The sequence below is a fragment of the Nerophis ophidion genome, linkage group LG28 (genome assembly GCF_033978795.1).
Source record: "Nerophis ophidion isolate RoL-2023_Sa linkage group LG28, RoL_Noph_v1.0, whole genome shotgun sequence".
In the NCBI taxonomy this organism is placed as follows: Eukaryota; Metazoa; Chordata; class Actinopteri; order Syngnathiformes; family Syngnathidae; genus Nerophis; species Nerophis ophidion.
The window spans coordinates 19565782-19592769 of NC_084638.1; the positions used below are offsets into that span (position 1 = coordinate 19565782).

Genomic DNA, 26988 nt, shown 5'->3' on the forward strand with positions numbered 1-26988 from the left:
TAGGTGACATCATACGCAAATACGGTATTAGCTTTCACTGTTATGCTGATGACACCCAACTCCACATGCCCCTAAAGCTGACCAACACGCCGGATTGTAGTCTGCTGGAGGCGTGTCTTAATGAAATTAAACAATGGATGTCCGCTAACTTTTTGCAACTCAACGCCAAAAAAACGGAAATGCTGATTATCGGTCCTGCTAGACACCGACCTCTATTTAATATTACAACTCTAACATTTGACAACCAAACAATTAAACAAGGCGACACGGTAAAGAATCTGGGTATTATCTTCGAGCCAACTCTCTCCTTTGAGTCACACATTAAAAGCGTTACTAAAACGGCCTTCTTTCATTTCCGTAATATCGTTAAAATTCGCTCCACTCTGTACACTAAAGACGCTGAGATCAATATCCATGCGTTTGTTACGTCTCGTCTCGACTACTGTAACGTATTATTTTCGGGTCTCCCATGTCTAGCATTAAAAGATTACAGTTGGTACAAAATGCGGCTGCTAGACTTTTGACAAGAACAAGAAAGTTTGATCACATTACGCCTGTACTGGCTCACCTGCACTGGCTTCCTGTGCACTTAAGATGTGACTTTAAGGTTTTACTACTTACGTATAAAATACTACAAGGCCTAGCTCCATCCTATCTTGCCGATTGTATTGTACCATATGTCCCGGCAAGAAATCTGCATTGAAAGGACACCGGCTTATTAGTGATTCCCAAAGCCCAAAAAAAGTCTGCGGGCTATAGAGCGTTTTCATTTCGGGCTCCAGTACTCTGGAATAACCTCCCGGCAACAGTTCGAGATGCCACCTCGGTAGAAGCATTTAAGTCTCACCTTAAAACTCATTTGTATACTCTAGCCTTTAAATAGACTCCCTTTTTAGACCAGTTGATCTGCCGTTTCTTTTCTTTTTCTCCTATGTCCCACTCTCCTTTGTGGAGGGGGTCCGGTCCGATCCGGTGGCCATGTACTGCTTGCCTGTGTATCGGCTGGGGACATCTCTGCGCTGCTGATCCGCCTCCGCTTGGGATGTTTTCCTGCTGGCTCCGCTGTGAACGGGACTCTCGCTGCTGTGTTGGATCCGCTTTGGACTGGACTCTCGCGACTGTGTTGGATCCATTATGGATTGAAATTTCACAGTATCATGTTAGACCCGCTCGACATCCATTGCTTTCCTCCTCTCCAAGGTTCTCATAGTCATCATTGTCACCGACGTCCCACTGGGTGTGAGTTTTCCTTGCCCTTATGTGAGCCTACTGAGGATGTCGTAGTGGTTTTTGCAGCCCTTTGAGACACTAGTGATTTAGGGCTATATAAGTAAACATTGATTGATTGATGATTGATTTATGAAACTGCACAGATCTGTACACAAACCTGAAAGATGTGTTCAGCAACCTTAAATGGAAAATAAATTGATGTTTTACTATTTTATAATAATGTATTTATTTTAGAATTCTGAAAATGTATTTTTTGTTTGGTTACAGTAAGTGATTCATTTTAAAAATATCAGCATTTAAAAAATAAATTATGCGATGGGAGTTAGCGGTGCCCCCGTGCGTCATTCATTACAATGACAGAAGCGTAAAAGTGGTTGAAATTGTGGCGATACACCTCATTCCTTTTCATATTGTTGTTCCCTTTTACTCCAAGGTGAAATATTATTTTTAATACATACATTACTAAAACATACAATTATTTCATTAAGATGGCGCCGCTGTAGTGGCTGCTGGTGGCAGGAGCTCTGTGCTCTTGTGTCATCCTTTTCTGTTCCTGCTGTTTCCCTCTTGTTTTCATGTGGGGTTTTGTTACCCTTTGTTTGGGGACCCTTTGTGACTGTGTGACAAGGGGTGGCACTTTTGTGACTTCTGCAGTGCTTTTTTGTGAACGTCTGGATCTGCACATCGGGAGTCTTTTGGCCATGGAGACTGGAGGGGACTGGAAGGGTTGCGAATGAAGGGACACGGCTGCGAAGCTGGCGCTGAAGACAAGCTCCACAGTGTCTTGGCTGAATGAGCAGGTATTGGACACCTCGATCTCCTTGGACGCATCTTTGCTTATCCATGTGGACTGGACACTGGCCGAGAGTTGGTGGGCGGCTCTCTAGGTTGCTTTGTTGGGTTTGCTCCTGTCCCTGGCCATGCTCCTCCCGCCCCAGCAGATGATGGTGTGGAACACCGCATAATTGAAATTATGTTTTTGTTTGGTTGCTTGTCTATGCATGGTGCAATTGTGTGTGTGTGTGTGTGTGTAGCGATGTAGTACTTCTTTGCGTTGTGTTTTTCCCCAAAAGATGACACCCAGTCTTTCTTCCGGCTCAGCCATATTTTTTTCTGGTGAAAACAATCATTGTGAGTCTCCAATCAGCCTTCTCTATACATTTTTAAACCTGCAAAGAAATAAAACAAAACAAAACTTAACATAAATGTGTCTTTTTTGGGCCTACAGCAACACAGCTAGCCTGCTAATAAGTGAGCTGAAAGCTAATTGACTGGGCGCCAGAGAGCAAAATTTACCGTCACGTGGAACTGTGATTCTCAAATGGGGGTACACGCATCCCTGGGGGTACCTGAAGGGGTACGTGAGATTTTTTTTAAATATTCTAAAAATAGCAACGATTCAAAAATACTTTATAATGTTTAGAATTAAGTTCATGAATCCAGATGGATCTCTATTACAATCCCCAAAGAGGGCACTTTATGTTGATGATTACTTCTATGTGTAGAAATCTTTATTTATAATTGAATCACTTGTTTATTTATTGAATAATACTTCAACAAAATATAAATGTAAGTTCATAAACTGTGAAAAAATATACAACAATGCAATATTCAGTGTTGACAGCTGGATTTTTGTGGACATGTTCCATAAAAATTGATGTTGAAGATTTTTTTTTTTTTTTTTGTGGAGAAATGTTTAGAATTAAGTCCATGAATCCAGATGGATCTCTATTACAATCCCCAAAGAGAGCACTTTATGTTGATGATTACTTCTATGGGTAGAAATCTTTATTTATAATTTAATCACTTGTTTATTTTTCAACAAGTTTTTTGTTATTTTTTTATCTTTTGTTCCAAATAGTTTAAGGAAGACCACTACAAATGAGCAATATTTTGCACTGTTATACAATTTAATAAATCAAAAACTGATGACATAGTGCTGTATTTTACTTCTTGAACACCTTTTTTCAACTAAAAATGCTTTGCTCTGATTAGGGGTACTTGAATTAAAAAAATGTTCACAGGGGGTACATCACTGAAAAAAAGGTTGAGAACCACTGACGTTGAAGACAGCAGACTGACTACACACACGTGCCTCAGCCTGGACGTCTGCTGTGACATGTGACGTTCAGTGACCATAAAACATATATGGGAAATCACACTACTAAACTTAGAATAATAAAATTAGCAAAATAAAGAGCCACAATACATAATGTGTAAATGCAATAAATTAGATAAGATGACATTAAAATAAAATGACATGAAAATAAGAAGCGAAGTAAGACAGTAAGCAATTGAGATCAGAAATGACCTCTGTTACAATTGTAATGAACGTCGCACGGGGGCACCACTGAACTCCATCATTAAAGGTCTGTTTGATATACTTTGAATTTATTTTTGAAAAACAATACACTCTTTAATGTCACATTGTTATTCAAATAGATATTACAGAAAAGAAAAGCATGGTAACAGTGACAACAGGCAATATCTTATATAGAGATGCCGCGTCGACCGCTACTTGGCCGCCATCTTACACCGGTCAACATCTCCATCTCGTGACAGGATCACGTTCTCGATACTTGACTGATTCTCAAGCATTTTTCTATTGCAGTTGTCATTCATGTAGCTGTGATTCAGTGCAAATGAATTACCGTATACTGAAGGTGCCTCTCTACAACCCATATTATATCTATGCTCTGGAAATCGTCCGTGTTTTCTCTTCGTCCACTCGGCTCTGACGTCATCCCAGCTTCCGGGGTAAACGGAAGGCGGCAGAACAGAGCAGTACTGCCTTGTAACGTCAAGTGTGCTAACTGTCGTAAAAACACATCGGCGGAGAAAGACGTGAGCAGGACGCTAATAAGTCAGTCTTATTATTTGTTCTCCAGTTTGAAATATTTCCGGCGTATAACATACATCCTTGATTCTTTATTTAAGGATAAAGTTGTCTCGATGCGTTAGAAGCACTGTACTGCTTCTTGTGCTATCTTTGCTTGTTAATGAGCTTAGCTCGCTAGTTAGCTTGGCTTGTTAGCTGCTAACAAAGAGACGCGGACGTCATCAACACATCGATAAGTAGGGAACTATTATGAGTGTACAGTGTTGTGATTGTGTGAAAATGTGTGAAAGAACGATAGCAAAGTATGAGGGGGAACTTTGTCCAACAAAAGAGGAGAAGGAGCGACAACATCAACTACTGGACGCTGTTTTCAAGGAGCCTCAAGTTGTGTTACACAGAACAGGTTTGTTTACTTCTTACGCTAACATGTACACTCACTTTATATTTGATTATTAACACTATCCTTAATATATGATGTATAAGAAGTTGGGTTGTCTTGTGAGGATGATGCATTCTGTCTGCTACTTGCAACGTGGTCTTGCAACCACATGGTTGTTGGTGTTCTGTCAAATTTAGCTACTAAAGATGAGTTACATATCCCAGTCCATTTGTACAATAAACTGTCAGTGGTGGAACAAGTTAGAGCTGGGCCGGGGGTGGGCCCCATGACATGGCCCCCTAAACCCAAATAATAAAGCTAATTTTACCATCATTTTACACCATACACATGCCTTTCTGGCATGTGTATCTTTAACCAGGTTTTAAAACGTTTGCCTGCCATTTTTGCTGAAATTTGCATTTTCCCGACAAGGAATCAATGTTCTCACTTTCACCACAGCATCAACCCATTCACAGGATGTAGAAAACATATCAAAGGGGATATGATTTCTTCTTTTAACTTTGCCTATCAGTCACAATCCTTATGTTAGACAATAACGTGTTTTTTTTAATGTTTTATGCATTCTAAGTTCTAAAGAAACGTCAGCAAAATCCTAATTATCCTAATTTTATCAGTGGAGTCAATGGGAGCGCCTCTATTCCGCTCATTAAGCCCCCTAAATAAGAATTAGTTGATCAATATTATATACCCAGAAGTCATTTTTTTAATCGCTATCTCTTTAAAACATCCTGTAAAAATGCATATCCTCTGAAATTATGCCTTATAATAGCCACAAACTGCAGGGATACATTTTTAATTAGGATACGATTTAAATAAATAACGTAAAGGTTTTATGGAAATTTCCAGGGTGTAACCCACCTTCCACCCGCCTGTGAGTCCAAAAGGGACAAGCGGTAGGAAATGGATGGATGGATGGGAAAAAAGCACATCATAGACATGCCTCAAATTTTTACTTTTTAAGGTCAAGACTAGTATTGCCTTAAAGGAGGGCTCATATTTTAGGGCACCAAGGCAAGTTAGAAGAGCACCAAGGCAAGTGTTATTTTCTTTCTAGTTTGTTAATTAATTGCAGAATCGCTCACATTTATTTGTGTAATAAATCTTTGGACAATTTTGACCCATACTTTGTGTCAAAGCAAAATAATTGTGCAAATGCATCAACAAGTTCATTATGCTTGGGTAAGGTGCTTTTTTTTTTTTTTAAACCTTTATTTTGTTAGCGCAGTCGGACCTATTATTGTGAAGGGGGAATTGTGTTGCTGTTCTCAGCTTGATGTGTGGAGGCGACAGTTGTGACTGCTGTCGGGTTTGTACATTATTCCAACATTGATGATGTTGTCCACAACAACACAAGCAGATGAGACGTGTTGTGGGTGTATGGATTTTCTATGCCAGCTTTAGCTTCGTAGTTGTGTCGCTATTTCGAATGACCTCCTAAAAGACGGGACAATTGGGTGTTTAAAGGATGAATGAGTGGTCCAGAAAACATTATCTTCCATCCATCCATCTTCTTCCGCTTATCCGAGGTCGGGTCGTGGGGGCAGCAGCCTAAGCAGGAAAGCCCAGACTTCCCTCTCCCCAGCCACTTCGTGCAGCTCCTCCCGGGGGATCCTGAGGCGTTCCCAGGCCAGCTGGGAGACATAGTCTTCCCAACGTTTCCTGGGTCTTCCCCGCGGCCTCCTACCGGTCGAACATGACTGAAACATCTCCCTAGGGAGGTGTTCGGGTGGCATCCTGACCAGATGCCCGAACCACCTCATCTGGCTCTTCTCAATGTGGAGGAGCATCAGCTTTACTTTGAGCTCCTCCCGGATGACAGAGCTTCTCACCCTATCTCAAAGTGAGAGCCCCACCACCCGGCGGAAGAAGCTCATTTCGTCCGCTTGTACCCGTGATCTTGTCCTTTCAGTCATAACCCAAAGCTCATGACCATAGGTGAGGATGGGAACGTAGATTGAACAATAAATTGAGAGCTTTGCCTTCTGGCTCAGCTACTTCTTCATCACAACGGATCGATACAGATTTTTTTATATTATATATTTTTACATATATATTTTATTTTGTATATATATATTTTATATATATATATTTTATTTATATATATTTTTATTTTTTTATATTATATATTTTTATATTATATTATTTTAGACCCACTCACAGACCCATCGTGTTAAACTGACCCTTCACATTACATTATATTATTTTTTTTATATTATATTATATTTTTTTATATTATATATGAGACGGCGTGGCACAGTGGGAGAGTGGCCGTGCGCAACCCGAGCGTCCCTGGTTCAATTCCCACCTAGTACCAACCTCGTCACGTCCGTTGTGTCCTGAGCAAGACACTTCACACTTGCTCCTGATGGGTGCTGGTTGGCGCCTTGCATGGCAGCTCCCTCCATCAGTGTGTGAATGGGTAAATGTAGAAGTAGTGTCAAAGCGCTTTGAGTACCTTGAAGGTAGAAAAGCGCTGTACAAGTACTACCCATTTATCATTTATTTATTTATTTATATTAGCCAATTCGGTGACTTCGTAAGTTATTGTTGAAATAATATGCCTGTTTTTTTTGTTGTGTTCAGTGACTATTGACTAGATTATTACTTTGGGAAGGTCAGAGAAGAAGAGTTGTGGTCTTGTGAGAATTGTCTCGTTTGTCCACCGTAGGTCACGTGCGGTGCATCACCAGACCTGCTAATGTTAGCCAAGTTAGCCGCTCATGCGTGTTGGAGTGAAGACGTGGATGAAACAAGCTCAGCTTCCTCATGAAGGTGACGTGATGATGTCACATAAGGACTTCACGCTTACAGTCACAAAAGAATGGCAACGTTTGGGCCCCCAGATCCGCTTTATTTTTGCCGTATCGAGGCAGCGCTTTTTTACGCTTTCGGATCAAATAAAATAAGAAGACCATTTGTGTGCAGTTTGAGAGCTGCAACCAGAGAAAATAAACACACAGTGTATCCATGACTGCAAAGTTCATTGGCCGTTTGTTTGATTGATTGACTAATATTTTAATACCTCTGGACATTCAATTTTAATCTTCCTGTCAATCACACAAACATGCTTGTGGGGGAGTTTTCTGTGTCTACGTACCTTCGACACATCCGTACACCCACCGGAGTGACATTTTTCCAAGTTGCACAATTCCCACATTTTTCAACCTATCCAAACCATTCCAACATCAACACATTCCACTCATCCTGGACATTCAAATTAACACTTCCCAAATTCCAAATCAAATTCCAGTTTTCCTGGAAATTCAAACCATTCCAACATTCAAACTATTCTTAGATTCATACTACATTCTGTCAGCAAACTGATGAGATTGTGAGATCATATGTTGGTGCAGGACAATGTCTCATGTGACTGTGCAAAGCTGGACTTTTCTAAAGAATGTTTGTTTTATCCTGTCCCGCAGACCTCGATGAAGAACGTCTTCATCACGAGCAGGAGGAGGAACCACAGTCCCACCACACACATGAGGAGGAAGAGGTACCACATTCCCAACACATTAAAGAGGGAGGAGAGGAGCCACAGCCCCCTGACAAAGAGGAAGACGAGACGCCACAGACCCATCGTGTTAAACTGACCCTTCACATTAAAGGGCAAGCGGAGGACTCACTGATCTTACACATCAAAAAGGAAGAGGAGGACCCACAGACCCCTCACTTTAAAAAGGAAGAGGTGGACCCACTAACCCCGTACTTTAAAGAGGAAGAGGAGGACCAAGAGCTGCCGCACATTAAAGAGGAAGAGGAGGAACACCGCATCAGTCAGCCTAAATGGTTGGAGGATTTCCCAGTGACTGGTGTCCCTGTGAAGAGTGAAGATGATGAGGTGAAAGGTGAAAGTGAGGAGAGGGGAGGGGGGGAGCCTCCAAGCAGCAGCTCAACACAACACATGACAACAGAAGCTGATGGAGACCACTGTGGAGGATCACAAGCAGACAAGCTCTTAGCTCCACTATCAGATAGTGAGGACACAACGTCACACTCTCCTGACACTGATGATGAAGACTCTAAAGATGATAAAACATGTCACACTGACAACACTCACTTCAAATGTTCTCACTGTGACAAAACTTTTAAATACCATTGGTTTCTGAGAAGACACATGAGATCACACACTGGAGAAAAACCCTTTACCTGCTCAGTATGTGGTAAAAGTTGTGGACTAAGTCAGAATTTAAAAGTACACATGAGAATACACACTGGAGAAAAACCTTATGTCTGTTTAATCTGTAGTAAAAGTTTTGTACAAAGAAACCATTTGGAAGTACACATGAGAACACACACTGGTGAGAAACCTTTCACATGTTCAATCTGCAACAAAAGTTTTTGTCATCGATCAAACCTTGTAGCACACATGAGAACACACACAAGAGAGAAGGTGTTGAGTTGCAGTGTGTGTGGTGAAAGATTCTCTTATAAGTACCAGTGTAAGAAACACAAGTGTGCTGGTGAGAACAGCAGCAGCAAATGAAACTGCAGGATTTGAAATAAATTGTCAAGACTTTCATTTTGACTTTCTAACAACATCAGCACATATAACATGTGTGATATTGTTGTTTGTGTAACACACTTTTTCATATGCTCCTACATTTATAGATTAGATAGTTTGAAATATGAAAGTATTACATATTTGTATTTGTAATTGTTAATAATCCCATAGATTAGCCCCTTTATATGATATACATATTTACTGGTTCACATCTTCTGGGCCACTTCAGGAAGCATATTATTATTTGCTTTATACATCATTTGAACAGTTCTTTTATACAATTTTAAAATGTGTGACTTTATGACTCATTTGTTGGGTATCTGTAATCCATGTTATTAATTATCTTTATTACTTTCTTTTGTAATATGATGATTGTGTTTCAATTATTTTTTATGTATGTCCCCAGACCTTTATGCAATATAAAAGTGAGAGAAAACGGCCGAATTGTTTGTAGAAGGATGTTTTTTTATTTTTTACAAACTTACATTTGTAGATAAAACAAAAATCCCAATTATTGGGTTTTAAACGTTTTTAATGTTTTTTTTTTAAACATCCTCAAAGCAATATCAATATCCATCAAAATTCAAACTGTCAGGCAAAAGCCAATATTGTACATCATCCCACAGAGATTTACTTTGCATATTGTCATCGCCTCATTGTTCTTCGTGCCTCGTTTTGTCTTGTTGACTTAAGTCCCTTGTCCTCCTTGCAATGCCCGCCTTATTCCGTGTGTTCGAGCGCTGTATATCGACCTCCACCCGTAAATTGGACTGCCTCCCTCGATCCTCGATCTCTTGCTTGGACTCGGACTTTGCTGCTTGCCTTCTGCCCTCGACCTCCTGCCTGTCCCCGGACTTCCCTTGTGCCTACCCTTTTGGTCTGACGAAGATTTCATCCATCACGCATGTACAGCATCCTCTTGTATTATTTACATGGTTAACTTTACACTTAATCCTTCAACCAACACATAGAGTAGCATACACATCCCACACAATTATCAAAGGTTACAATAAACCCGGTAACCTGAGTTAAAGAATAGTGCTGACATTGCACTTCATATTAGCACTATTAACCAGTTATTTCAAACATGTAACTCATTCCTTTACAGAATAAACACATTTGAAAAAACAAGTTCAACGGCACTTATTTGCACAAAAGTGTTAACATTGTATTTCCATTGTATATTGCATTGGAACTAGTTCCACAGCAGTTTCTATCCTGTTCTTACCTTAGCTCATTGATCTCATCTCATACTGTATGTGTGTTGATGTTTGCGTACACATTAAAAACATAAATGCATGAACGTAACAATAAACAGAGTTGTACTTTTTAGATGTCGGGGCACTATGGAATATCCTTAATATAGTATACATTTTATTTGACCTATATTTGACTATGTTTGTCTTTTTGTAGGTGGTTAAAATACACGGTGCTGCTGACTATGTGTGATACATTCACTAATGTAACATTATGTGTAGGTACCTCATGCAACCCTGCTTAAAAAAATTCACTTGACAAAAAATATGAATAAGTTAGCGAACTGCAGTGAACGCAACAAATTGCCGTGTTTGCGATGACTTTATAACCATAGACATCTTATAAGTAGACGCAGCATTGGCTGCTGTGACGCGAGCAATTTGGCCGCCATCGTGAAGTGGTGATGAGGAGCTGGCGAGCAGCCTAAACTGACAGTTGAGAGGTAGAAAACAAAGATGCCGGGCTGGTGTTCAGCGTTTTCCTGCACAAATGAGCAGACCGTTGAAAATAGGAATCGGGGTTTACTTTTCACAAGTAAGATATAACATTAACATACTATTGGCTGTATTTTGTGAAAAAAAATATTACCACAGAGTTAATCAGGAGCAAAAAACTACAATATTCGTATGTGAAAATCACAAAGAAATCTTCTGGGGGAGGATGACGCTCCTACAGGTATTTGGTTTACAAACTTTCAGGCCCACCTAAAACAAAATTCACCAGCCGCCACTGACTATGATGCATTCTCATTTTAGGCAAATTATAGGACAATACTCTCTTAACAGTATAATTATAACGAGGAATAAGTCTTCAAGTAACAATATTCAAATACTAACATTGCTGGGTAAGACAGACTTTGGTTTTATCCTGAATCCTGTGAAACAGATTGGTGGTTTTAGCTGATATAAAGTATTTCAGGTGTTTATAAATGTTTAAGTATTTGGCAGACACTTTTATCCAAAGCAACATACATGAAAAATATACATAAAACTAACACTGTAAACATTATCATTTACGGGAAGAATCCAATACAAAATTCAATACAAAGTGTCAAGGCAGAATAAACTCTCTGCTGTTGCAGCAACAGAGATAAAGTATTGTTCCGTAAGATATATAGATATCTAATATATTCATACATTGGTTATGTAGGATACACACATATATACATAACCTAATCATATTGTTTCTTCAACTTAAAAATAGCTGACCGTTTTTTCCCCCCTCCTCTGGGATTATAATTCCCAGTTTTGATCTTGGGCGTCTGGTCACTTATAGAATATAAGAATATTCCATTACTGTTAAGCAAACTATGACCACGCCAAAACATGTGTCCTTTATCATAGTTACACGTATGACAAAAAAGTGCATGAAAATGAGTGGTATTCAGTGAGGTAAAATGCGTTGACAGTTCATTGCTCCTGCCAAATGTATTGCCCTGAGTGGAGTGGATCACCACTCCAATATGGCGGCCCCGCCCCCGTCTCGTCAGCGCCAGTAGGCAGTAGTGATCAATCCTGCGTCTACTTATAAGATGTCTAGGATTATAACGTTAGCACTGAGTTTACAGCCTCACTGATTTAACTCCACAGCAAATAAAAGTTACGTTACTCAGCCAATAAACGTTAGCTTACATTCAAAACTTGCCCTTCTTTGTGCAACTTCAAATGTTGAACGAAGTTGGAAGTTGTTGCGTCTCTGTCTCTAATCTTCGAACCACATGTTTTGCATACAGCAATTTGTTTTTTGTTGACCAATTCGTAGTTTAAACACCCGAACGCAGATATTTTTGGCATCAGTTTTCCTCACTGGCGCGTTGAGAGCTCTTCTTTGTTGGTTTTCCTGCAATTTGATTGGATGAATGCTGTGGGACGAAAATAACGTGGATATAATTTGATTGGATGTTGTACTGACACGTAGCGCACACGCTGTCACACACATGCATACACAATGGAAGATACGGAGCGCTCCTGAATAACTTTTTAATTGTTGAGTTTTGAGGAAAGTAGCAAGTCATGTCAAGTCGCAAGGCTCAAGTCCAAGTGAAGTCACAAGTCATTGATGTTAAAGTCTAAGTAGAGTTGCAAGTCTTTTTACATTTTGTCAAGTCCAGTCTAAAGTCATCAAGTTCATGACTCGAGTCTCACTCGAGTCCAAGTCATGTGACTCGAGTCCACACCTCTGCAAGCAGTGATGAATACTTACTTTCTTGAAAAAGTTTCTTATGTCCACTTTGCATCCGTTCACGTGTTTGTTCTGCAGCGCTGCGTGCTTCAAAGCTGCACACCTGCAGGACCGCAAGCGAGGTCGCAGAGAAAATGTGGACTGGATTGGGAGTGATGTGGGCATTTTCTATATGAACAAGGGGAAGGGATTGGATACTAAAAGGGCTCTCTACCTTACGCTATGAAGTGAGGGGAAACTGAGTGAATAATGACAGGTTATACGATTATTTATTTAAACTCATATTCGAGCCACTTTATAATGAATATGTCGGCATGTATTTGTAAAAAAAAAAAAAAATTAAATAAATATATATATAAAACACCAAATTATTTAGGGGGGCTTAAGAATATTTTAGCCCCCCTAAAACTGTCACACCGCGGTGAGGGAAGTCTTGTCTTGGTTTTTCTGTCTTGTGATTCACGTGTTTTATTTTGAAATGCTACCTTCTTGTTTCAGATCATGGGCCCTTCCTCTTGTGTCACCAGCCTGACGTCCTCCCTGATCCCTGATTGTTCCCACCCGTTTCCCATCATTCCCATATCCTATTTAGGATCACGCCTCCTTTTGTCCTGTGCCAGATGGTCTCGTCTATCGTGCCTTTCTATCGTCCTTGTCCATGTCCTTGAATACTTCCTTGTCTTGTTCCTGTTTTCCTGGTTCTTCCTTTTTTGATCAAGCAGTTTTTGCTGTAATTTTGAGTTAACTTTTTTCCTCCTTCGAGCGTCCTTGTTATCCTTCGTCTATATAATTGGGGAATTTTTGTTTTTCCAAATTTCGAATTTATTGCCTCATTGATTGAGTGATTTTTTGTTATTTATAGTTAGCGTATAAATATAGTTCTTTTGGTGTTTTTTCCTCCTGTTTGAGCGCTTTTCGTTTATCCTTATTGATATTCCTTTTTTTTGTTAGAATTTCCTTAGATTAGTATTCCTCCTTATTTTTGTGGAGTGATTTTGAGTTAATTGTTTATCCTCGGAATTATTTTTCCGTGTGTTGCTTATTCTTGCGAAAACTTTTTGCAAGTAAAAGCTTTATTTTTTTTAACTTCCTCTCTGCATCTGGGTCCTCTCCTTACTCCGAGTCCTAACAAAAATAGGCCTAACTACGCCAATGATGGTTACTCTGCCGAGCTCGAGACAGCACCGATGCTCAGCAACGGCATATTATTAGCAGACTATAATTACTGGTTTGCAAAACATATTTTTTACCCCAAATAGGTGAAATTACATAACCTCCCATGGCACACCAGACTGTATCTCACGGCACACAGTGGTTGAAAAACTCTGCTCTAGAATATACATAATGGGACTAATAGTGAAGAAAGAAGCCCCTCAGTTCTCAGCTTTCTGGAAATGCAGGGCCCAAAAATAATTAAGGCGTGGCACGGTTGGGAGAGTGGCCGTGTAAGCAACCTGAGGATTCCTGGTCCAATCCCTACCTTCTACCGACCTTGTCACGTCCATTGTGTCCTTAAGCAAGACGCTTTGGCCTTGCTCCTATTGGTCGTGGTTAGGGCCGTGCATGGCAACTCCCGCCATCAGTGTGTGAATGGGTGTGTGAATGGGGAAGTAGTGTCAAAGCGCTTTGGGTACCTTGATGGTAGAAAAGCGCTATACAAGTAGAACCCAATTACCATTTAAGTTTAATATCCCTGCTGTATGGCCTTACTTTGAGAACTGAAACAAAGTCATAGCCCTCACAACCCTGTGACCCTGAGAAGAATACACTGTATATAAGTTGACCTCAGGGCATTCACTCAATCGCAACTGGACTGGTATAAATATTTAGGGTTTCGGCACTACCCGCCAGACTACATCTAGATTTGGACTTCCTTTTTATTGTCATTCAAATTAGAACTTTACAGTACAGAAATACCTTACCGGGAAGGCTGAGGAGTGTGATCCCACGATAGTTGGAACACACCCTCCAGTTCCCCTTCCCGGTAAGGTCTATTCAGGTGTACTGGAGAGGAGGCTACGCCGGATAGTCGAACCTCGGATTCAGGAGGAACAGTGTGGTTTTCGTCCTGGTCGTGGAACTGTGGACCAGCTCTGTGCTCTCGGCAGGGTTCTTGAGGGTGCATGGGAGTTTGCCCAACCAGTCTATATGTGCTTTGTGGACTTGGAGAAGGCATTCGACCGTGTCCCTCGGGAAGTCCTGTGGGGAGTGCTCAGAGAGTATGGGGTATCTTACTGTCTGATTGTGGCGATCCGTTCCCTGTATGATCAGTGTCAGAGCGTGGCCCGCATTGCCGGCAGTAAATCGGACATGTTTTCAGTGAGGGTTGGACTCCGCCAAGGCTGCCCTTTGTCATCCATTCTGTTCATAACTTTTGTGGACAGAATTTCTAGGCGCAGTCAAGGCGTTGAGGGGATCCGGTTTGGTGGCTGCAGGATTAGGTCTCTGCTTTTTGTAGATGATGTGGTCCTGAATGCTTCATCCGGCCAGGATTTCCAGCTTATACTCGATCAGTTCGCAGCCGAGTGTGAAGCGACTGGGATGAGAATCAGCACCTCCAAGTCCGAGTCCATTGTTGTCGCCCGGAAAAAGGTGGAGTGCCATTTCCGGGTTGGGGAGGAGACCGTGCCCCAAGTGGAGGAGTTCAAGTACCTAGGAGTATTGTTCACGAGTGAGGGAAGAGTGGATCATGAGATCGACAGGCGGATCGGTGCGGCATCTTCAGTAGTGCGGACGCTGTATCAATCCGTTGTGGTGAAGAAGGTGCTGAGCCGGAAGGCAAAGCTCTCAATTTACTGGTCGATCTACGTTCCCATCCTCACCTATGGTCATGAGCTTTGGGTCATGACCGAAAGGACAAGATCACAGGTACAAGTGGCTGAAATGAGTTTCCTCCGCCGGGTGGCGGGGCTCTCCCTTAGAGATAGGGCGAGAAGCTCTGTCATCCGGGAGGAGCTCAAAGTAAAGCCGCTGCTCCTCCACATCGGGAGGAGCCAGATGAGGTGGTTCGGGCATCTGGTCAGGATGCCACCCGAACGCCTACCTTGGGAGGTGTTTTGGGCATGTCCAAAAGGTACGAGGCCACGGGGAAGACCCACGACACGTTGGGAAGACTATGTCTCCCAGCTGGCCTGGGAACCCCTCGGGATCCCCCAGGAAGAGCTGGACGAAGTGGCTGGGGAGAGGAAGGTCTGGGCTTCCTTGCTTAGGCTGCTGCCCCCACGACCTGTCCAAAGAATAAGCGGAAGAAGGGGCTGGATATATTGATGGACAGTACAGATAAGAACGGTATTTTGTTTCATTAGCTCATGGTAGTGCAGGATAAAAGAGCAATAAGGTGGAGATATACATAAATAGATTACTGTACAGATAAATATATTACACTTTTGCATATGCATCCACGTTTATGGATGTATGTTATATTGTCTTTATATTCCAGCAAGTTAATCCATTTTGGTGGGAATTGGGGGGATCATTATGATGCTAGATATCTAAATCTAAGACTATATCTGACCAATCTAAGTCTATGAGAATGAACTGTTGAAACTTCCTCGGATCAGAGGCGAATAGTCTTCTAAGACAAACCAACCAGTCCAGTTGCGATCGATTGAATGCCCTGAGAATACAATGACCTGGATGAATGAGAACATTCATACACAGTATATATATATTGCTTACCTGACTGAAGTGGGGAACAGTTCCAGAGAGTAGAGCATACACACCGAAATATTCCAGTCCAAGAAGAACGTCCCTGTCGTTACAAGAGCCGTAATAGCAACAGCAATGTCTGAAATGGGAACAAGTGAAAGATATGTGAGTACAATATGTCCAAGCGAAGGCATCATTTCTGTGAAAAATGATGGAGTCATCTTGAGAGAAAGCCAAGGTCAGAAGACTGAACAAGTCAACTGCCAGGTTGTTTAAAATCACACTTGTTTTTTCCCCAACAACTCCAAAAACCAGATGCACAGAAAGTGTGCGGGTATTTCTGTGATTCCAAACACAAATTGAACCAGGAAGATGCTCAATCCAAATGTCCCAACACTGAGAGAAATACAAAAGTAGCCTAAAGATGTCAAAGTCCGAGGTTAGAAAAAAGAAATAAAGGAATGTAAAATTAAATAATTAAATGTTTTTTACACACCAGAAAAAACACGCAATTATTAAGTATATCAGCAGCTTTCTTGTGGTTAAAAGCATTTTCACGGCCCCACTTTCGACTTCTTTTCCCTCATGTTCCTCTAGCTGTGTAGTTCAAGAGAAGAACAAACAATTAAAGACTAGAATAAATAATTTAGTAGATTGTGTATCAAAGCATACAATGCAGTCCAAAGTACTCTCTGGGTTTTCCTGATTATTTTGCCAAGGCCATGGCCTCAAAAATAAATAAGGGGGATTTTATTTTCAATTCACAAATGTGAGTTTGTAAAAAAATTCAGCCATTTTCTCTCACCTTTTTATTATTGCATAAAGGTCTAAGTACATACATATAAAACAATCACAACATTATCAACATATTACTAAAGAGAGTAACAAAGATAATTAATAAAATGGATTCTAAAGACCTAGAAAATTATTCGTAAAGTTACACATGTTAAAATTGTATAAATGACAACTGTTCAAATGATATATAAAGTAAATAATAATATGTTTCCTGAAGTGGTCCAGAAGATGTTTTAGATGTGAACCAGTACATATGTATATCATAAAGGTGCTAATCTATAGTATTATTAACAATTAGAAATACAAATATGTAATACTTCAATATTTCAAACACCTATAACAACACAATTTTGTCTAAAATTGTATGATGAATACAAAAACATAAAATGTTTATTGTATGTAAAATATGTCCTGTACTGTTTACTCTCACCTTTTCAGTCAAATTGTTCTTTTCAATGTTTAATACAAGTTGTATTTTACATACACAATATTGCATATTAATGCATGTACTTGACTGAAAAAAGCGCTAATATAAAATATCTAATCTATGAATGTAGAAGCATATTAAAAAGATTGTTACACAAAAAACAATGTCACATATGTTATATGTGCTGATTTTGTTACTAAGTCAAAATTAAAGTCTTGACAGTCTATTTCAAATCCTGCAGTTTCATTTGCAGCTGCTGCTGTTCTCACCAGCACACTTGTGTTTCTCACACTGGTACTTATAAGAGAATCTTTCACCACACACACTGCAACTCAACACTTTCTCTCCTGAGTGAGTTCTCATGTGTGCTACAAGGTATGATCGTTCACAAAAGCTTTTGTTGCAGATTGAACAAGAATGTGATTTTTCACTAGTGTGTGTTCTCATGTGTCTTTTCACATTCTGACTTTCTGTAAAACCTTTACCACAGATTGAACAGAAAAAAGGTTTTTCACCAGTGTGTGTTTTCTCGTGTACTTTCAAATATTGACTTTCTGTAAAACCTTTACCGCAGATTGAACAGGAAAAAGCTTTTTCACCAGTGTGCGATCTTGTGTGTCGATTCAAACAACGGCTTTCTGTAAAAGTTTTACCACAGATTGAACAACAAAAAGGTTTTTCACCAGTGTGCGTTCTCATGTGTACTTTTACAGACTGTCGACGTACAAAATCTTCACCACAAATTGAACAGGAAAAAGGTTTGTCTCCACTGTGTATTGTCATGTGTTCTTTCAAACTCTGATTGTGTGTAAAACCTTTACCACAGGTTGAACAGGAAAAAGGTTTTTCACCAGTGTGTGTTCTCATGTGTACTTTTAAATTGTGACTTTGTGCAAAACCTTTACTACAAAGTGAACAGGTAAAAGGTTTTTCTCCAGTGTGAGTTCTCATGTGTCTTTTCAAATGTTCATCTTCGACAAAACTTGAATTACACAAAGAACAGTTGAAAAGGTTTTCTCCAGTGTGTCTTTTCAGGTGTTTTTTCAAATCTCGACTACGTGCATACCTCGAATCACACAAAGAACATGAAAAAGGTTTTTCTCCTTTATGTGTTCTTGTGTGATCTTTCATATTGTCCTTCCTTGTAAAAGATAAGCCACATATTGAACAAGAAAAAGGTTTATCTCCAGTGTGTGTCCTCATGTGTCTTTTCAGATGACTATGGTTTTTAAAGCTTTGGTCACAGTGAGAACATTTCAAGTGAGTGTTGTCAGTGTGACATGTCTTATCATCTTTAGAGTCTTCATCATCAGTGTCAGGAGAGTGTGACGTTGTGTCCTCACTATCTGATAGTGGAGCTAAGAGCTTGTCTGCTTGTGATCCTCCACAGTGTTCTCCATCAGCTTCTGTTGTCATGTGTTGTGTTGAGCTGCTGCTTGGAGGCTCCGCCTCTCTCTTCTCCTCACTTTCACCTCTGACCTCATCATCTTCACTCTTCACTTGAACACAAATCACTGGGAACTCCACCAATCCTTCAAGATTGTCTCCCTCCTGACTGATGCTGTGTTCCTCTTCTTCCTCTTTAAAGTGGGGGGTCAGTGAGTTTTCCTCTTCCTTTTTACAGGAAAGGGTCTGTGTCAAAGAGGAAAAGGAGACGCCAGAGGGTCCATGGCACCTGGTCGTCCTCCTTGAATGATCTTCCTTCCCCATCTTGAAGCTACACTCCTGTTTTTCAGACAGAAGTTCTTCTTCACAGACATCTGCAGGACACAAAATCACAAACATGCTTGAGAAATGTCCAGATTCACTTAGTAAGTTCACATGAAATAAAAAAAAAAAGGTATTATATGAATTGGCCTGAAAACAAACACACTGCTCTTTACAACATTATCCACAGGAAAATAAGACCACTTTTGACAAGGGGTGGGCAATCTGACCTAAAATGTATATTGCCATAAATTCCTTGCTGCCTGAGTGCAACTGGGATAGACTCCAGCGCCCCCTGTGATTTTAATGTCTGCTACTGATGTATAAACTTGAAGAAAAGATTAGATCGTTTACAGTGTAAATCTTTATTCTGTAGTGTTGTCTCCGCTATGACGCCATCTTGTGGTCGAGTTTGCTCACTGCGAGTGCTTTGGTTTGAAAGTGTATTTTCTTTTGCTTTGTGCCTTGAACCCAAAGTAAGGTTTCGTCAATGTCGCCAAGCAACGTTTGTAAGTGTAACCGTGATTTCCACTAGATCTGGAACGGCGGCGCCATGGCGACAGACTCGTTACGTTTTTTGTTTTCAAGTCAATGTGTCAGTTTCCACCACCTGGCTTCTATATTTAGCGGTTGCCACAACAAGGCGATTTAATTGAGCTAAAATCTGCTTGTATGGGACAGGAAGTCATGCATAAACACAAAATAAATGATTTAATTTACTCTCAAAGTAAAATATTCAGTTTGAGGTGGATGGTATTTTACACTTTGAAAAGTCCTAATGGACATGAAGGCAACTTGTCAAAAGGTTTTCAGACCTAATTTCACCTCCCTGACACAAATGGACGAAAACATGCTGATTCTAAAAGGTTCAAAATTAAATAATCATAAAACAGGCATATCCTTGGCAGTTATACGGGGGCCTGTATTACAGCATTGTATTAAAATGACTATTTCCATCTCCAACATTAAAGTGAGTGTCACTAACACTACTGCACACAGGAAAACGTGTGGAGGAGAATTGCAAGTAGCCGAAAAAAAGATTGTGAATGAGTGACAAGAGGCTCACTTTGTTCATGTAAGTCTACTGTGGAATTAACATGCTCAGGTGCTGAGAGCGATGCACAGAGTGAGACCTTAGTCCAGTTTAAAATCCACAGACCAAGAAGGAAACACACTGACATAGCAATCTATTGATGACAGCAAGAATTAAGTTATTAGGTTTATTTTCATTTATATCGGTCCCGGCCTACGATTGCATGAATATTTTAATGCCTCTGGACATCGTATTTAACGCTTTTTAATACTATTTAAGGCCTTAATTTAGACCTTCAATGACTTTTACTGCTTTTAATGACCCACAGCAACCCTGCTAAAGCTCTTAAATTTATACAAATGTGGACCGATTAATGCAAAAATCGACAGTAACAACACTAAGTATAATATCAGTATAGGGTCAATACAGTTGTTTGATCAATATTTTTAATTATATATAATTGTGTTATCGTTTACAAACTCAGTAAAAAAGGAAGACTTTAAGGGCATAAACCAAATGATTTATTCAGAGCCATATTTAAATATTTTATTGATATTTGAACACCACCATGCTGTGTTTTTGTTTGATTATGATTTGAACAAAAATTGACTCATTCAATAAACTTGAAATGACTCATTCAATTATCTTGAAAATTGTAAATATCAGTATCCGCATTGGTATGACTGATACTACCCCAACAACTACTTGCTACTGGATTGATATCTAAATTTGTAGTATCACCCAAAACTAAAGTATGAAATAACAAAACAAGTGCTTATTACATTTGAACAAAACAGAATAAGTGATTATTACATTTTAACAGATGTGTAGATAGAAACACGTTACATTAGAAAGTTCCTAAATAAAAATATTGTTAATGGAATTATTGAGACGTCTCTGGGATGTACTAACGATTTTTACGAGATTTTGATAAAAGTTAATACATTCTGAGGCCAGTGTGGCTCACTTGGCAGAGCAGCCATGCCAGCAACTCGACAGTTCCAGGTTCGATCCTAATCACTGCCGTTGTGTCCTTGAGCAAGGTACTTTACCCACCTGCTTCCAGTGCCACCCACAGTAGTTTAAATGAAACTTAGATAATAGGTTTCACGATGTAAAGTTTTCGCTGAGTCACGAGAGAAAAGAGCTAAACAAATATACTTCACTTCACTTAAAAGAGAACCACACTTTTTTAATTTACCTATCAAGAACACACGTTTTGTCTTTTTTATGCATTCTAATTAGTAAATAAATGTGTTTAAAAGTCTGCTAACCATAAAGGCTATTAGAGTCAATATATTCTGACAACAAAGAACTTAAAAAACATCCAAACGCCTCCATTAGGTTTTATGTACATGCAGTAGGTATATATTGGTAGGTTGGTAATGCATGGCATCCTGCCAGCTGCTATGCTGACAGTTATTTTAGTACCTGTCATTAAAGACAAGGCTGGTAAGGTAGCGTCTATGGACAATTATCAACCTATCGCCCGAGCCAGCATGCTATCTAAAGTACTGGAAAGTGGTATAATATACGGAGTTGGGGATTTTATTTGCACCGCAGACAACCAATTTGGCTTTAAGAGCAAGTACAGCACTGATTTGTGTATTTATGCTTTACAAGAAGCAGTAGACTGCGATGAGGTGGCGACTTGTCCAGGGTGTACCCCGCCTTCCACCCGATTGTAGCTGAGATAGGCACCAGCGCCCCCCACGACCCCAAAGGGAAAAAGCGGTAGAAAATGGATGGATGGATGGAAGAAGCAGTAGAAACATTCAGAGCGCAGGGCCCTACAATGTTGGTAGGGTTTATTGATGCATCTAAGGCATTTGCCAGAATCAACCATCTCAAACTCTTCACCAATCTGAAGCATAGGGGTGTTCTGGGTATATTCTGGCATATTGGTACGACAGGCAGACAAAGCAGGAAAAATGGGGGAGTAGTTTATCCTCTCCCTTTAGAGTTGGCCATGGGGTACGGCAGGGTGGGCTTCTATCACCAGGCCTATTTAGCCTGTCTATGGATGACCTGTCAAGGCAGTGGGAGAATGCAGAACAGGATGCATCATGGGGAACACCTTAATCAACCACTTTATGTACGCTGATGATTTGGCCATTATATCTCCCAGTAGTGCAGGGTTCCAACAGCTTCTTAAAGGGGAACATTATCACCAGACCTGTGTAAGCGTCAATATATAGCTTGATGTTGCAGAAAAAAAGACCATATAGTTTTTTAACCGATTTCCGAACTCTAAATGGGTGATTTTTTGGCGAATTAAACGCCTTTCTATTATTCGGACTTGTGACATCACATAGGTAGTCAATCTGCCATTTTTTAAAACACATTACAAACACCAAGACAAATCAGCTCTGTTATTTTCCGTTTTTTCGACTGTTTTCCGTACCTTGGAGACATCATGCCTCGTCGGTGTGTTGTCGGAGGATGTAACAACACGATCAGGGATGGATTCAAGTTGACTTACGTGGAGTGTGCATCGATTAGCACGGCATGTTAATCGATGCTAACATGCTATTTAGGCAAGCTGTATGTACATTTGTAGCTATATTTGCAACCAGCCTTTCCCTCCACCCACATTTAATGCCAAACAAACACTTAACAATTGACGGATTTAAGTTGCTCCAGTGTCACAAGATGCGAAAGTCCCGATCAATTGGTCTGCACATTTTACCGGCGATGCTAAGGCAGACATGGCACAGAGATGTATGGATATACTGCAGATGCATTTCCAACGATAAAGTCAACGAAATCACAAAGGTGAGTTTTGTTGATGTTATTGACTTATGCGCTAATCAGACATATTCGGTTGCGGCATAACTGCCAGCTAATCGATGCTAACATGCTATTTAGGCTAGCTGTATGTACATTTGAAACTATATTTACATCCAGCTTTTCACTCCACCCACATTTAATGCCAAACAAACACTTATCAATCGACGAATTTAAGTTGCTCCAGTGTCACAAGATGCGAAAGTCCCGATCAATTGGTCTGCACATTTTACCGGCGATGCTAAGGCAGACATGGCACAGAGATGTATGGATATCCTGCGACACTCAATCGTTGGTTAGAAGGGCGATCGCCGAATAGCGACAATAGCTATTCGCTCAATTGCTTCAGTTTCTTCTTCGATTTTGTTTTCACTATCTGCCTCCATACTCCAACCATCCGTTTCAATACATGCGTAATCTGTTGAATCGCTTAAACCGCTGAAATCCGAGTCTGAATCCGAGCTAATGTCGCTATATCTTACTGTGCTATCCGCCATGTTTGTATTGGCATCACTGGATGACGTCACAGGAAAATAGACGCTGGCTTTACAGATAGCGAAAATCAGGCACTTTAACTTTAACTTTTTTCAGGACATTCCATGATGGTTAAAATTTTGAAAAAAAAAATCGAAAAATAAAATAAGCCACTGGGAACTGATTTTTATTGGTTTTAACCCTTCTGAAATTGTGATAATGGTCTCCTTTACCATATGATCCCACTTAGAGTTGGGTATCGAGTATCGATTAGAACCGGGACTAACTTTCCGATTCTCCCGGAATCGTTCAAAAGTTTAAATTTCGATTCCTAGTTTCGATACCCAGTCCGCCGACAGGGAAAAAAGAAGTCCGCCGACCCGGAAGAAGAAGCCGTTGAACACCAACGAAGAAGCGCCCACCGCCGGAAGTGTTAGCATAGCCGAGCCTATGTAGCCGAGCGAGTCAGTCAAGCACGGATAGCGGACGTCGACGGTCAAAAGTGTGGCTTTATTTTACTAAAAAAAATGAAATATTGGCGAAATGTAACACGTCCGAAAGGCTTGTTTCGTGCTTAGGAGGGTGCACGTCAAACATGATGAAGCACCTCCGAGTTCATGGAGTACTAATAAATGCGTGTCCCATCTTCGACAGGAGACACTATCTGTCCAGAACGCTCACGCATCCTGCCTGAGAAGGCGCATATGGTCATTTTCCTAAACAAGAACTGTCTCTGATTTTATACTGTACCTGCTGCTAATCTGGACTGGGTTTTGCAAGTTGTTTCTTATTGTTTATTTGCTTTTCTGCACCAGGTTAGCCCATCAGTGGGAGCACGGCAACATGTTTAGGTACCTGCAGCATCATACACTTGTGTGTAAATGTGTTTTCATGAGGTTTCCTGCAGCATCATACACTTATTTGTAAATGTGTTTTCATGAGGTTTTCAAAAATAAAGCTCTGTTGATGAAAGTGTACCCCTGTGAAAATGTATTCATAATTTATAATATTTATATTCAAGTTCATAGATTTGATATTTATATTCTAGTTGAATATAAATATTCCCTGTAAGGAATGTATAGTAAAGTTCATAAAAAGCTAATAGAATTAAAATTGATGGAGATTGTCAGACTATTTAATTCAGAAAAACTGTAGGTTAGCTAGCTCATTTAAAATATCCTAAACGTTTTTTTTTTACCGTGCCTTTTTTTTTTTAAAGAAGGAATCGGAATCGAGAATCGTCAGGAATCGGAATCGAAACAAAGAATCAGAATCGTTCAAATTCAAACGATACCCAACCCTACTCCCACTATGGAGTCAAGTTTGACAAAGATTTTGGTAATGATATGTAGGACCAAGGAGGATCAACATCTTATCATCATCAATGACAAGATGGAGGATGATGCTGACATGCTTAGACAGAGAAGAATGCTGTATGTCCAAGCCAATATGCTGGTGAGAAAATGTCGTCACTGCGAAGGTGTATTTGTTTAGAGCTTACTGCACCCCTATGTACACAGCACCCCTCTGGGTGAGGTTCAAGAAAGAGAGCTTGCACAAACTCTAGGTTGCATATAATAACTGTCTCAGAATCCTGCTCAGAAAGGCCAGGGGTAGTAGTGCCAGCAAGCTTTTTTGTAATTTAGGGATAAACACCTTCCACGCCACCCTGAAAAAACTGATGCTTAAGTTTATATGTAGACTGCAGGGGCCCGAGAATGGTTTTATTATACAGATAACCAATTCTAGGAGTAGTTCTGTTAGATACCAATCCTATATATGGAAACACTGGTATCTTTGCCTCACAATACGAAGGTCCTGGGTTCGGTCCTGGGCTCGGGATCTTTCTGTATAAAGTTTGCATGTTCTCACCCTGAGTGAGTGGGTTCCCTCCGGGTACTACGGCTTCCTCACACCTCCAAAAACATGCACCTGGGGATAGGTTGATTTGCAACAGTAAATGGGCCCTAGTGTTTGAATGTCAGTATGAATGTTGTCTGTCTATCTGTGTTTGCCGTGTGATAAGAAGGCAACTTGTCCAGGCTGTACCCCGCCTTCCACCCGAATGGAGAGGAGATAGACTCCTGCACCCTTCGCGACCCCGAAAGGGACAAGCGGTAAAACATGGATGGATGTTAACTGTGCCTTTAATAGATTGTGGAGAAGCATTTTAAAGTATATATTTATTGCTGCTTATATTTATTTATGGTGTGTTTCTTTTTTTTACTGAATATGCACAAGCATCGATTTAAGTTTATTCTACAAATGGACTAGCATAAGAAACTTTTTTTTTACGGGTAGTTAAATTCAACAGAACAAGGACAACCACGCGGTTGCAAGTACCAAACCTGTATACAGTCGTGATCAAAAGTTTACATACACTTGTAAAGAGAATATTGTCATTGCTGTCTTGAGTTTCCAATAATTTCTACACTCTTATTTTTTTGTGAAAGAGTGATTGGAGCACATACTTGTTGGTCACATAAAACATTCAGGAAGTTTGGTTCTCTTATGAGTTTATGGGTTTACTGAAAATGTGACCAAATCTCCTGGGTGAAAGGTGTACATTCAGCAATGTTAGTATTTGGTTACATGTCCCTTGGCAAGTTTCACTGCAATAGCCATCCACAAGCTTCTGGTTGAATTTTTAGACCACTCCTCTTAACAAAATTGGTACAGGTCAGCTAAATCTGTTGGTTTTCTGACATAAACCCGTTTCTTCAGCATTGTCCACAAGTTTAAGACAGGACTTCGGGAAGGCCATTCTGAAACCTTAATTCAAGCCTGATTTAGCCATTCCTTAACCACTTTTGATGTATATAATGCACATAACATTGATATATATATACTTTTGACCCAGCTGATTTGGTCACATTTTCAGTAGACCCATAACAAATTCATAAAAGAACCAAACTTAATGAATGTTTTTGTGACCAACAAGTATGTGCTCCAATCACTCTATCACAAAATAATAAGAGTTGTAGAAATTATTGGAAAATCAAGACAGCCATGATATTATTTTCTCTACAAGTGTATGTAAACTTTTGACGACGAATGTATGTACATCATCCTCACAGGACAAGCAAATTTCTTACACACAATATATTTAAAAAATAGTGTTGATAATGAAATATAAAGTTAGTGAAGATGTGAGAGTAAGAAGTAAACAAACCTGTTCTGTGTAACACAACTTGATGATGTTTCTTATAATAAACATCCAGTAGTTGATGTTGACGCTCGTCCTCCTTTTTTGTTGGACAAAGTTCCTCCTCATACTTTGCCATCGTTCTTTCGCACATTTTCACACAATCACAACACTTTACACTCACATTAGTTCCCTACTTAGCGATGTTTAAATAACTTCCGCGTCTCTTTGTTAGCAGCTAACAAGCTAAGCTAACTAGCCAGCTAAACTAGCTGCAAGCTACCTTAAGTGAAGCTAGCAAACAGGAGAAGTGTCAAAGTGCGCTCAGACTAATGTATCCGGCTACAAACAATTATTAACTGTGTGTACTCTATTAAACAACATATATGTAAGAATACAGAAATATAATGACCGCGTTTAGGCCTTCTCCGTCAGACGCCATCTGCTTTATCACCCGATCGGTCCACGCATGCGCGTCCTCGACGTCACTTCCACTAAGTTGTTTTGCCACACTTCTTCTTCTTCTTCTTCTTTTGTTTTTATGGCGGTTGGCAGGCAACC

The 26988-nt window shown here is 40.1% G+C and overlaps 3 protein-coding genes across 5 annotated transcripts in view; 1 reads left to right on the forward strand and 2 right to left on the reverse strand.

The window, feature by feature from the left end:
• Positions 1-26988, reverse strand: part of LOC133545407 (oocyte zinc finger protein XlCOF6.1-like) — a 235001-nt gene that overhangs the window by 11228 nt on the left and 196785 nt on the right. The window lies entirely within an intron of this gene.
• On the forward strand, positions 4017-10261 carry LOC133545469 (zinc finger protein 25-like). The gene is made up of 2 exons (XM_061891097.1): positions 4017-4472; positions 7892-10261. Exons 1-2 carry the CDS (start codon positions 4319-4321, stop codon positions 8953-8955), a joined length of 1218 nt encoding a protein of 405 aa, XP_061747081.1. The 5' UTR covers positions 4017-4318; the 3' UTR covers positions 8956-10261.
• LOC133545110 (zinc finger protein OZF-like) lies at positions 16864-26972 on the reverse strand. Of its 2 annotated transcripts, none has more exons than XM_061890456.1 (2): positions 26840-26972; positions 16864-19041 (listed from the first exon to the last, which is right to left on the reverse strand). In XM_061890456.1, the coding sequence occupies exon 2, from the start codon at positions 18989-18991 to the stop codon at positions 17525-17527; it is 1467 nt and encodes a 488-aa protein (XP_061746440.1). In that variant the 5' UTR covers positions 18992-19041; positions 26840-26972; the 3' UTR covers positions 16864-17524. The 2 variants fall into 2 exon arrangements, with proteins under 2 accessions (XP_061746440.1, XP_061746439.1); XM_061890455.1 differs by having other exon boundaries at positions 26455-26919.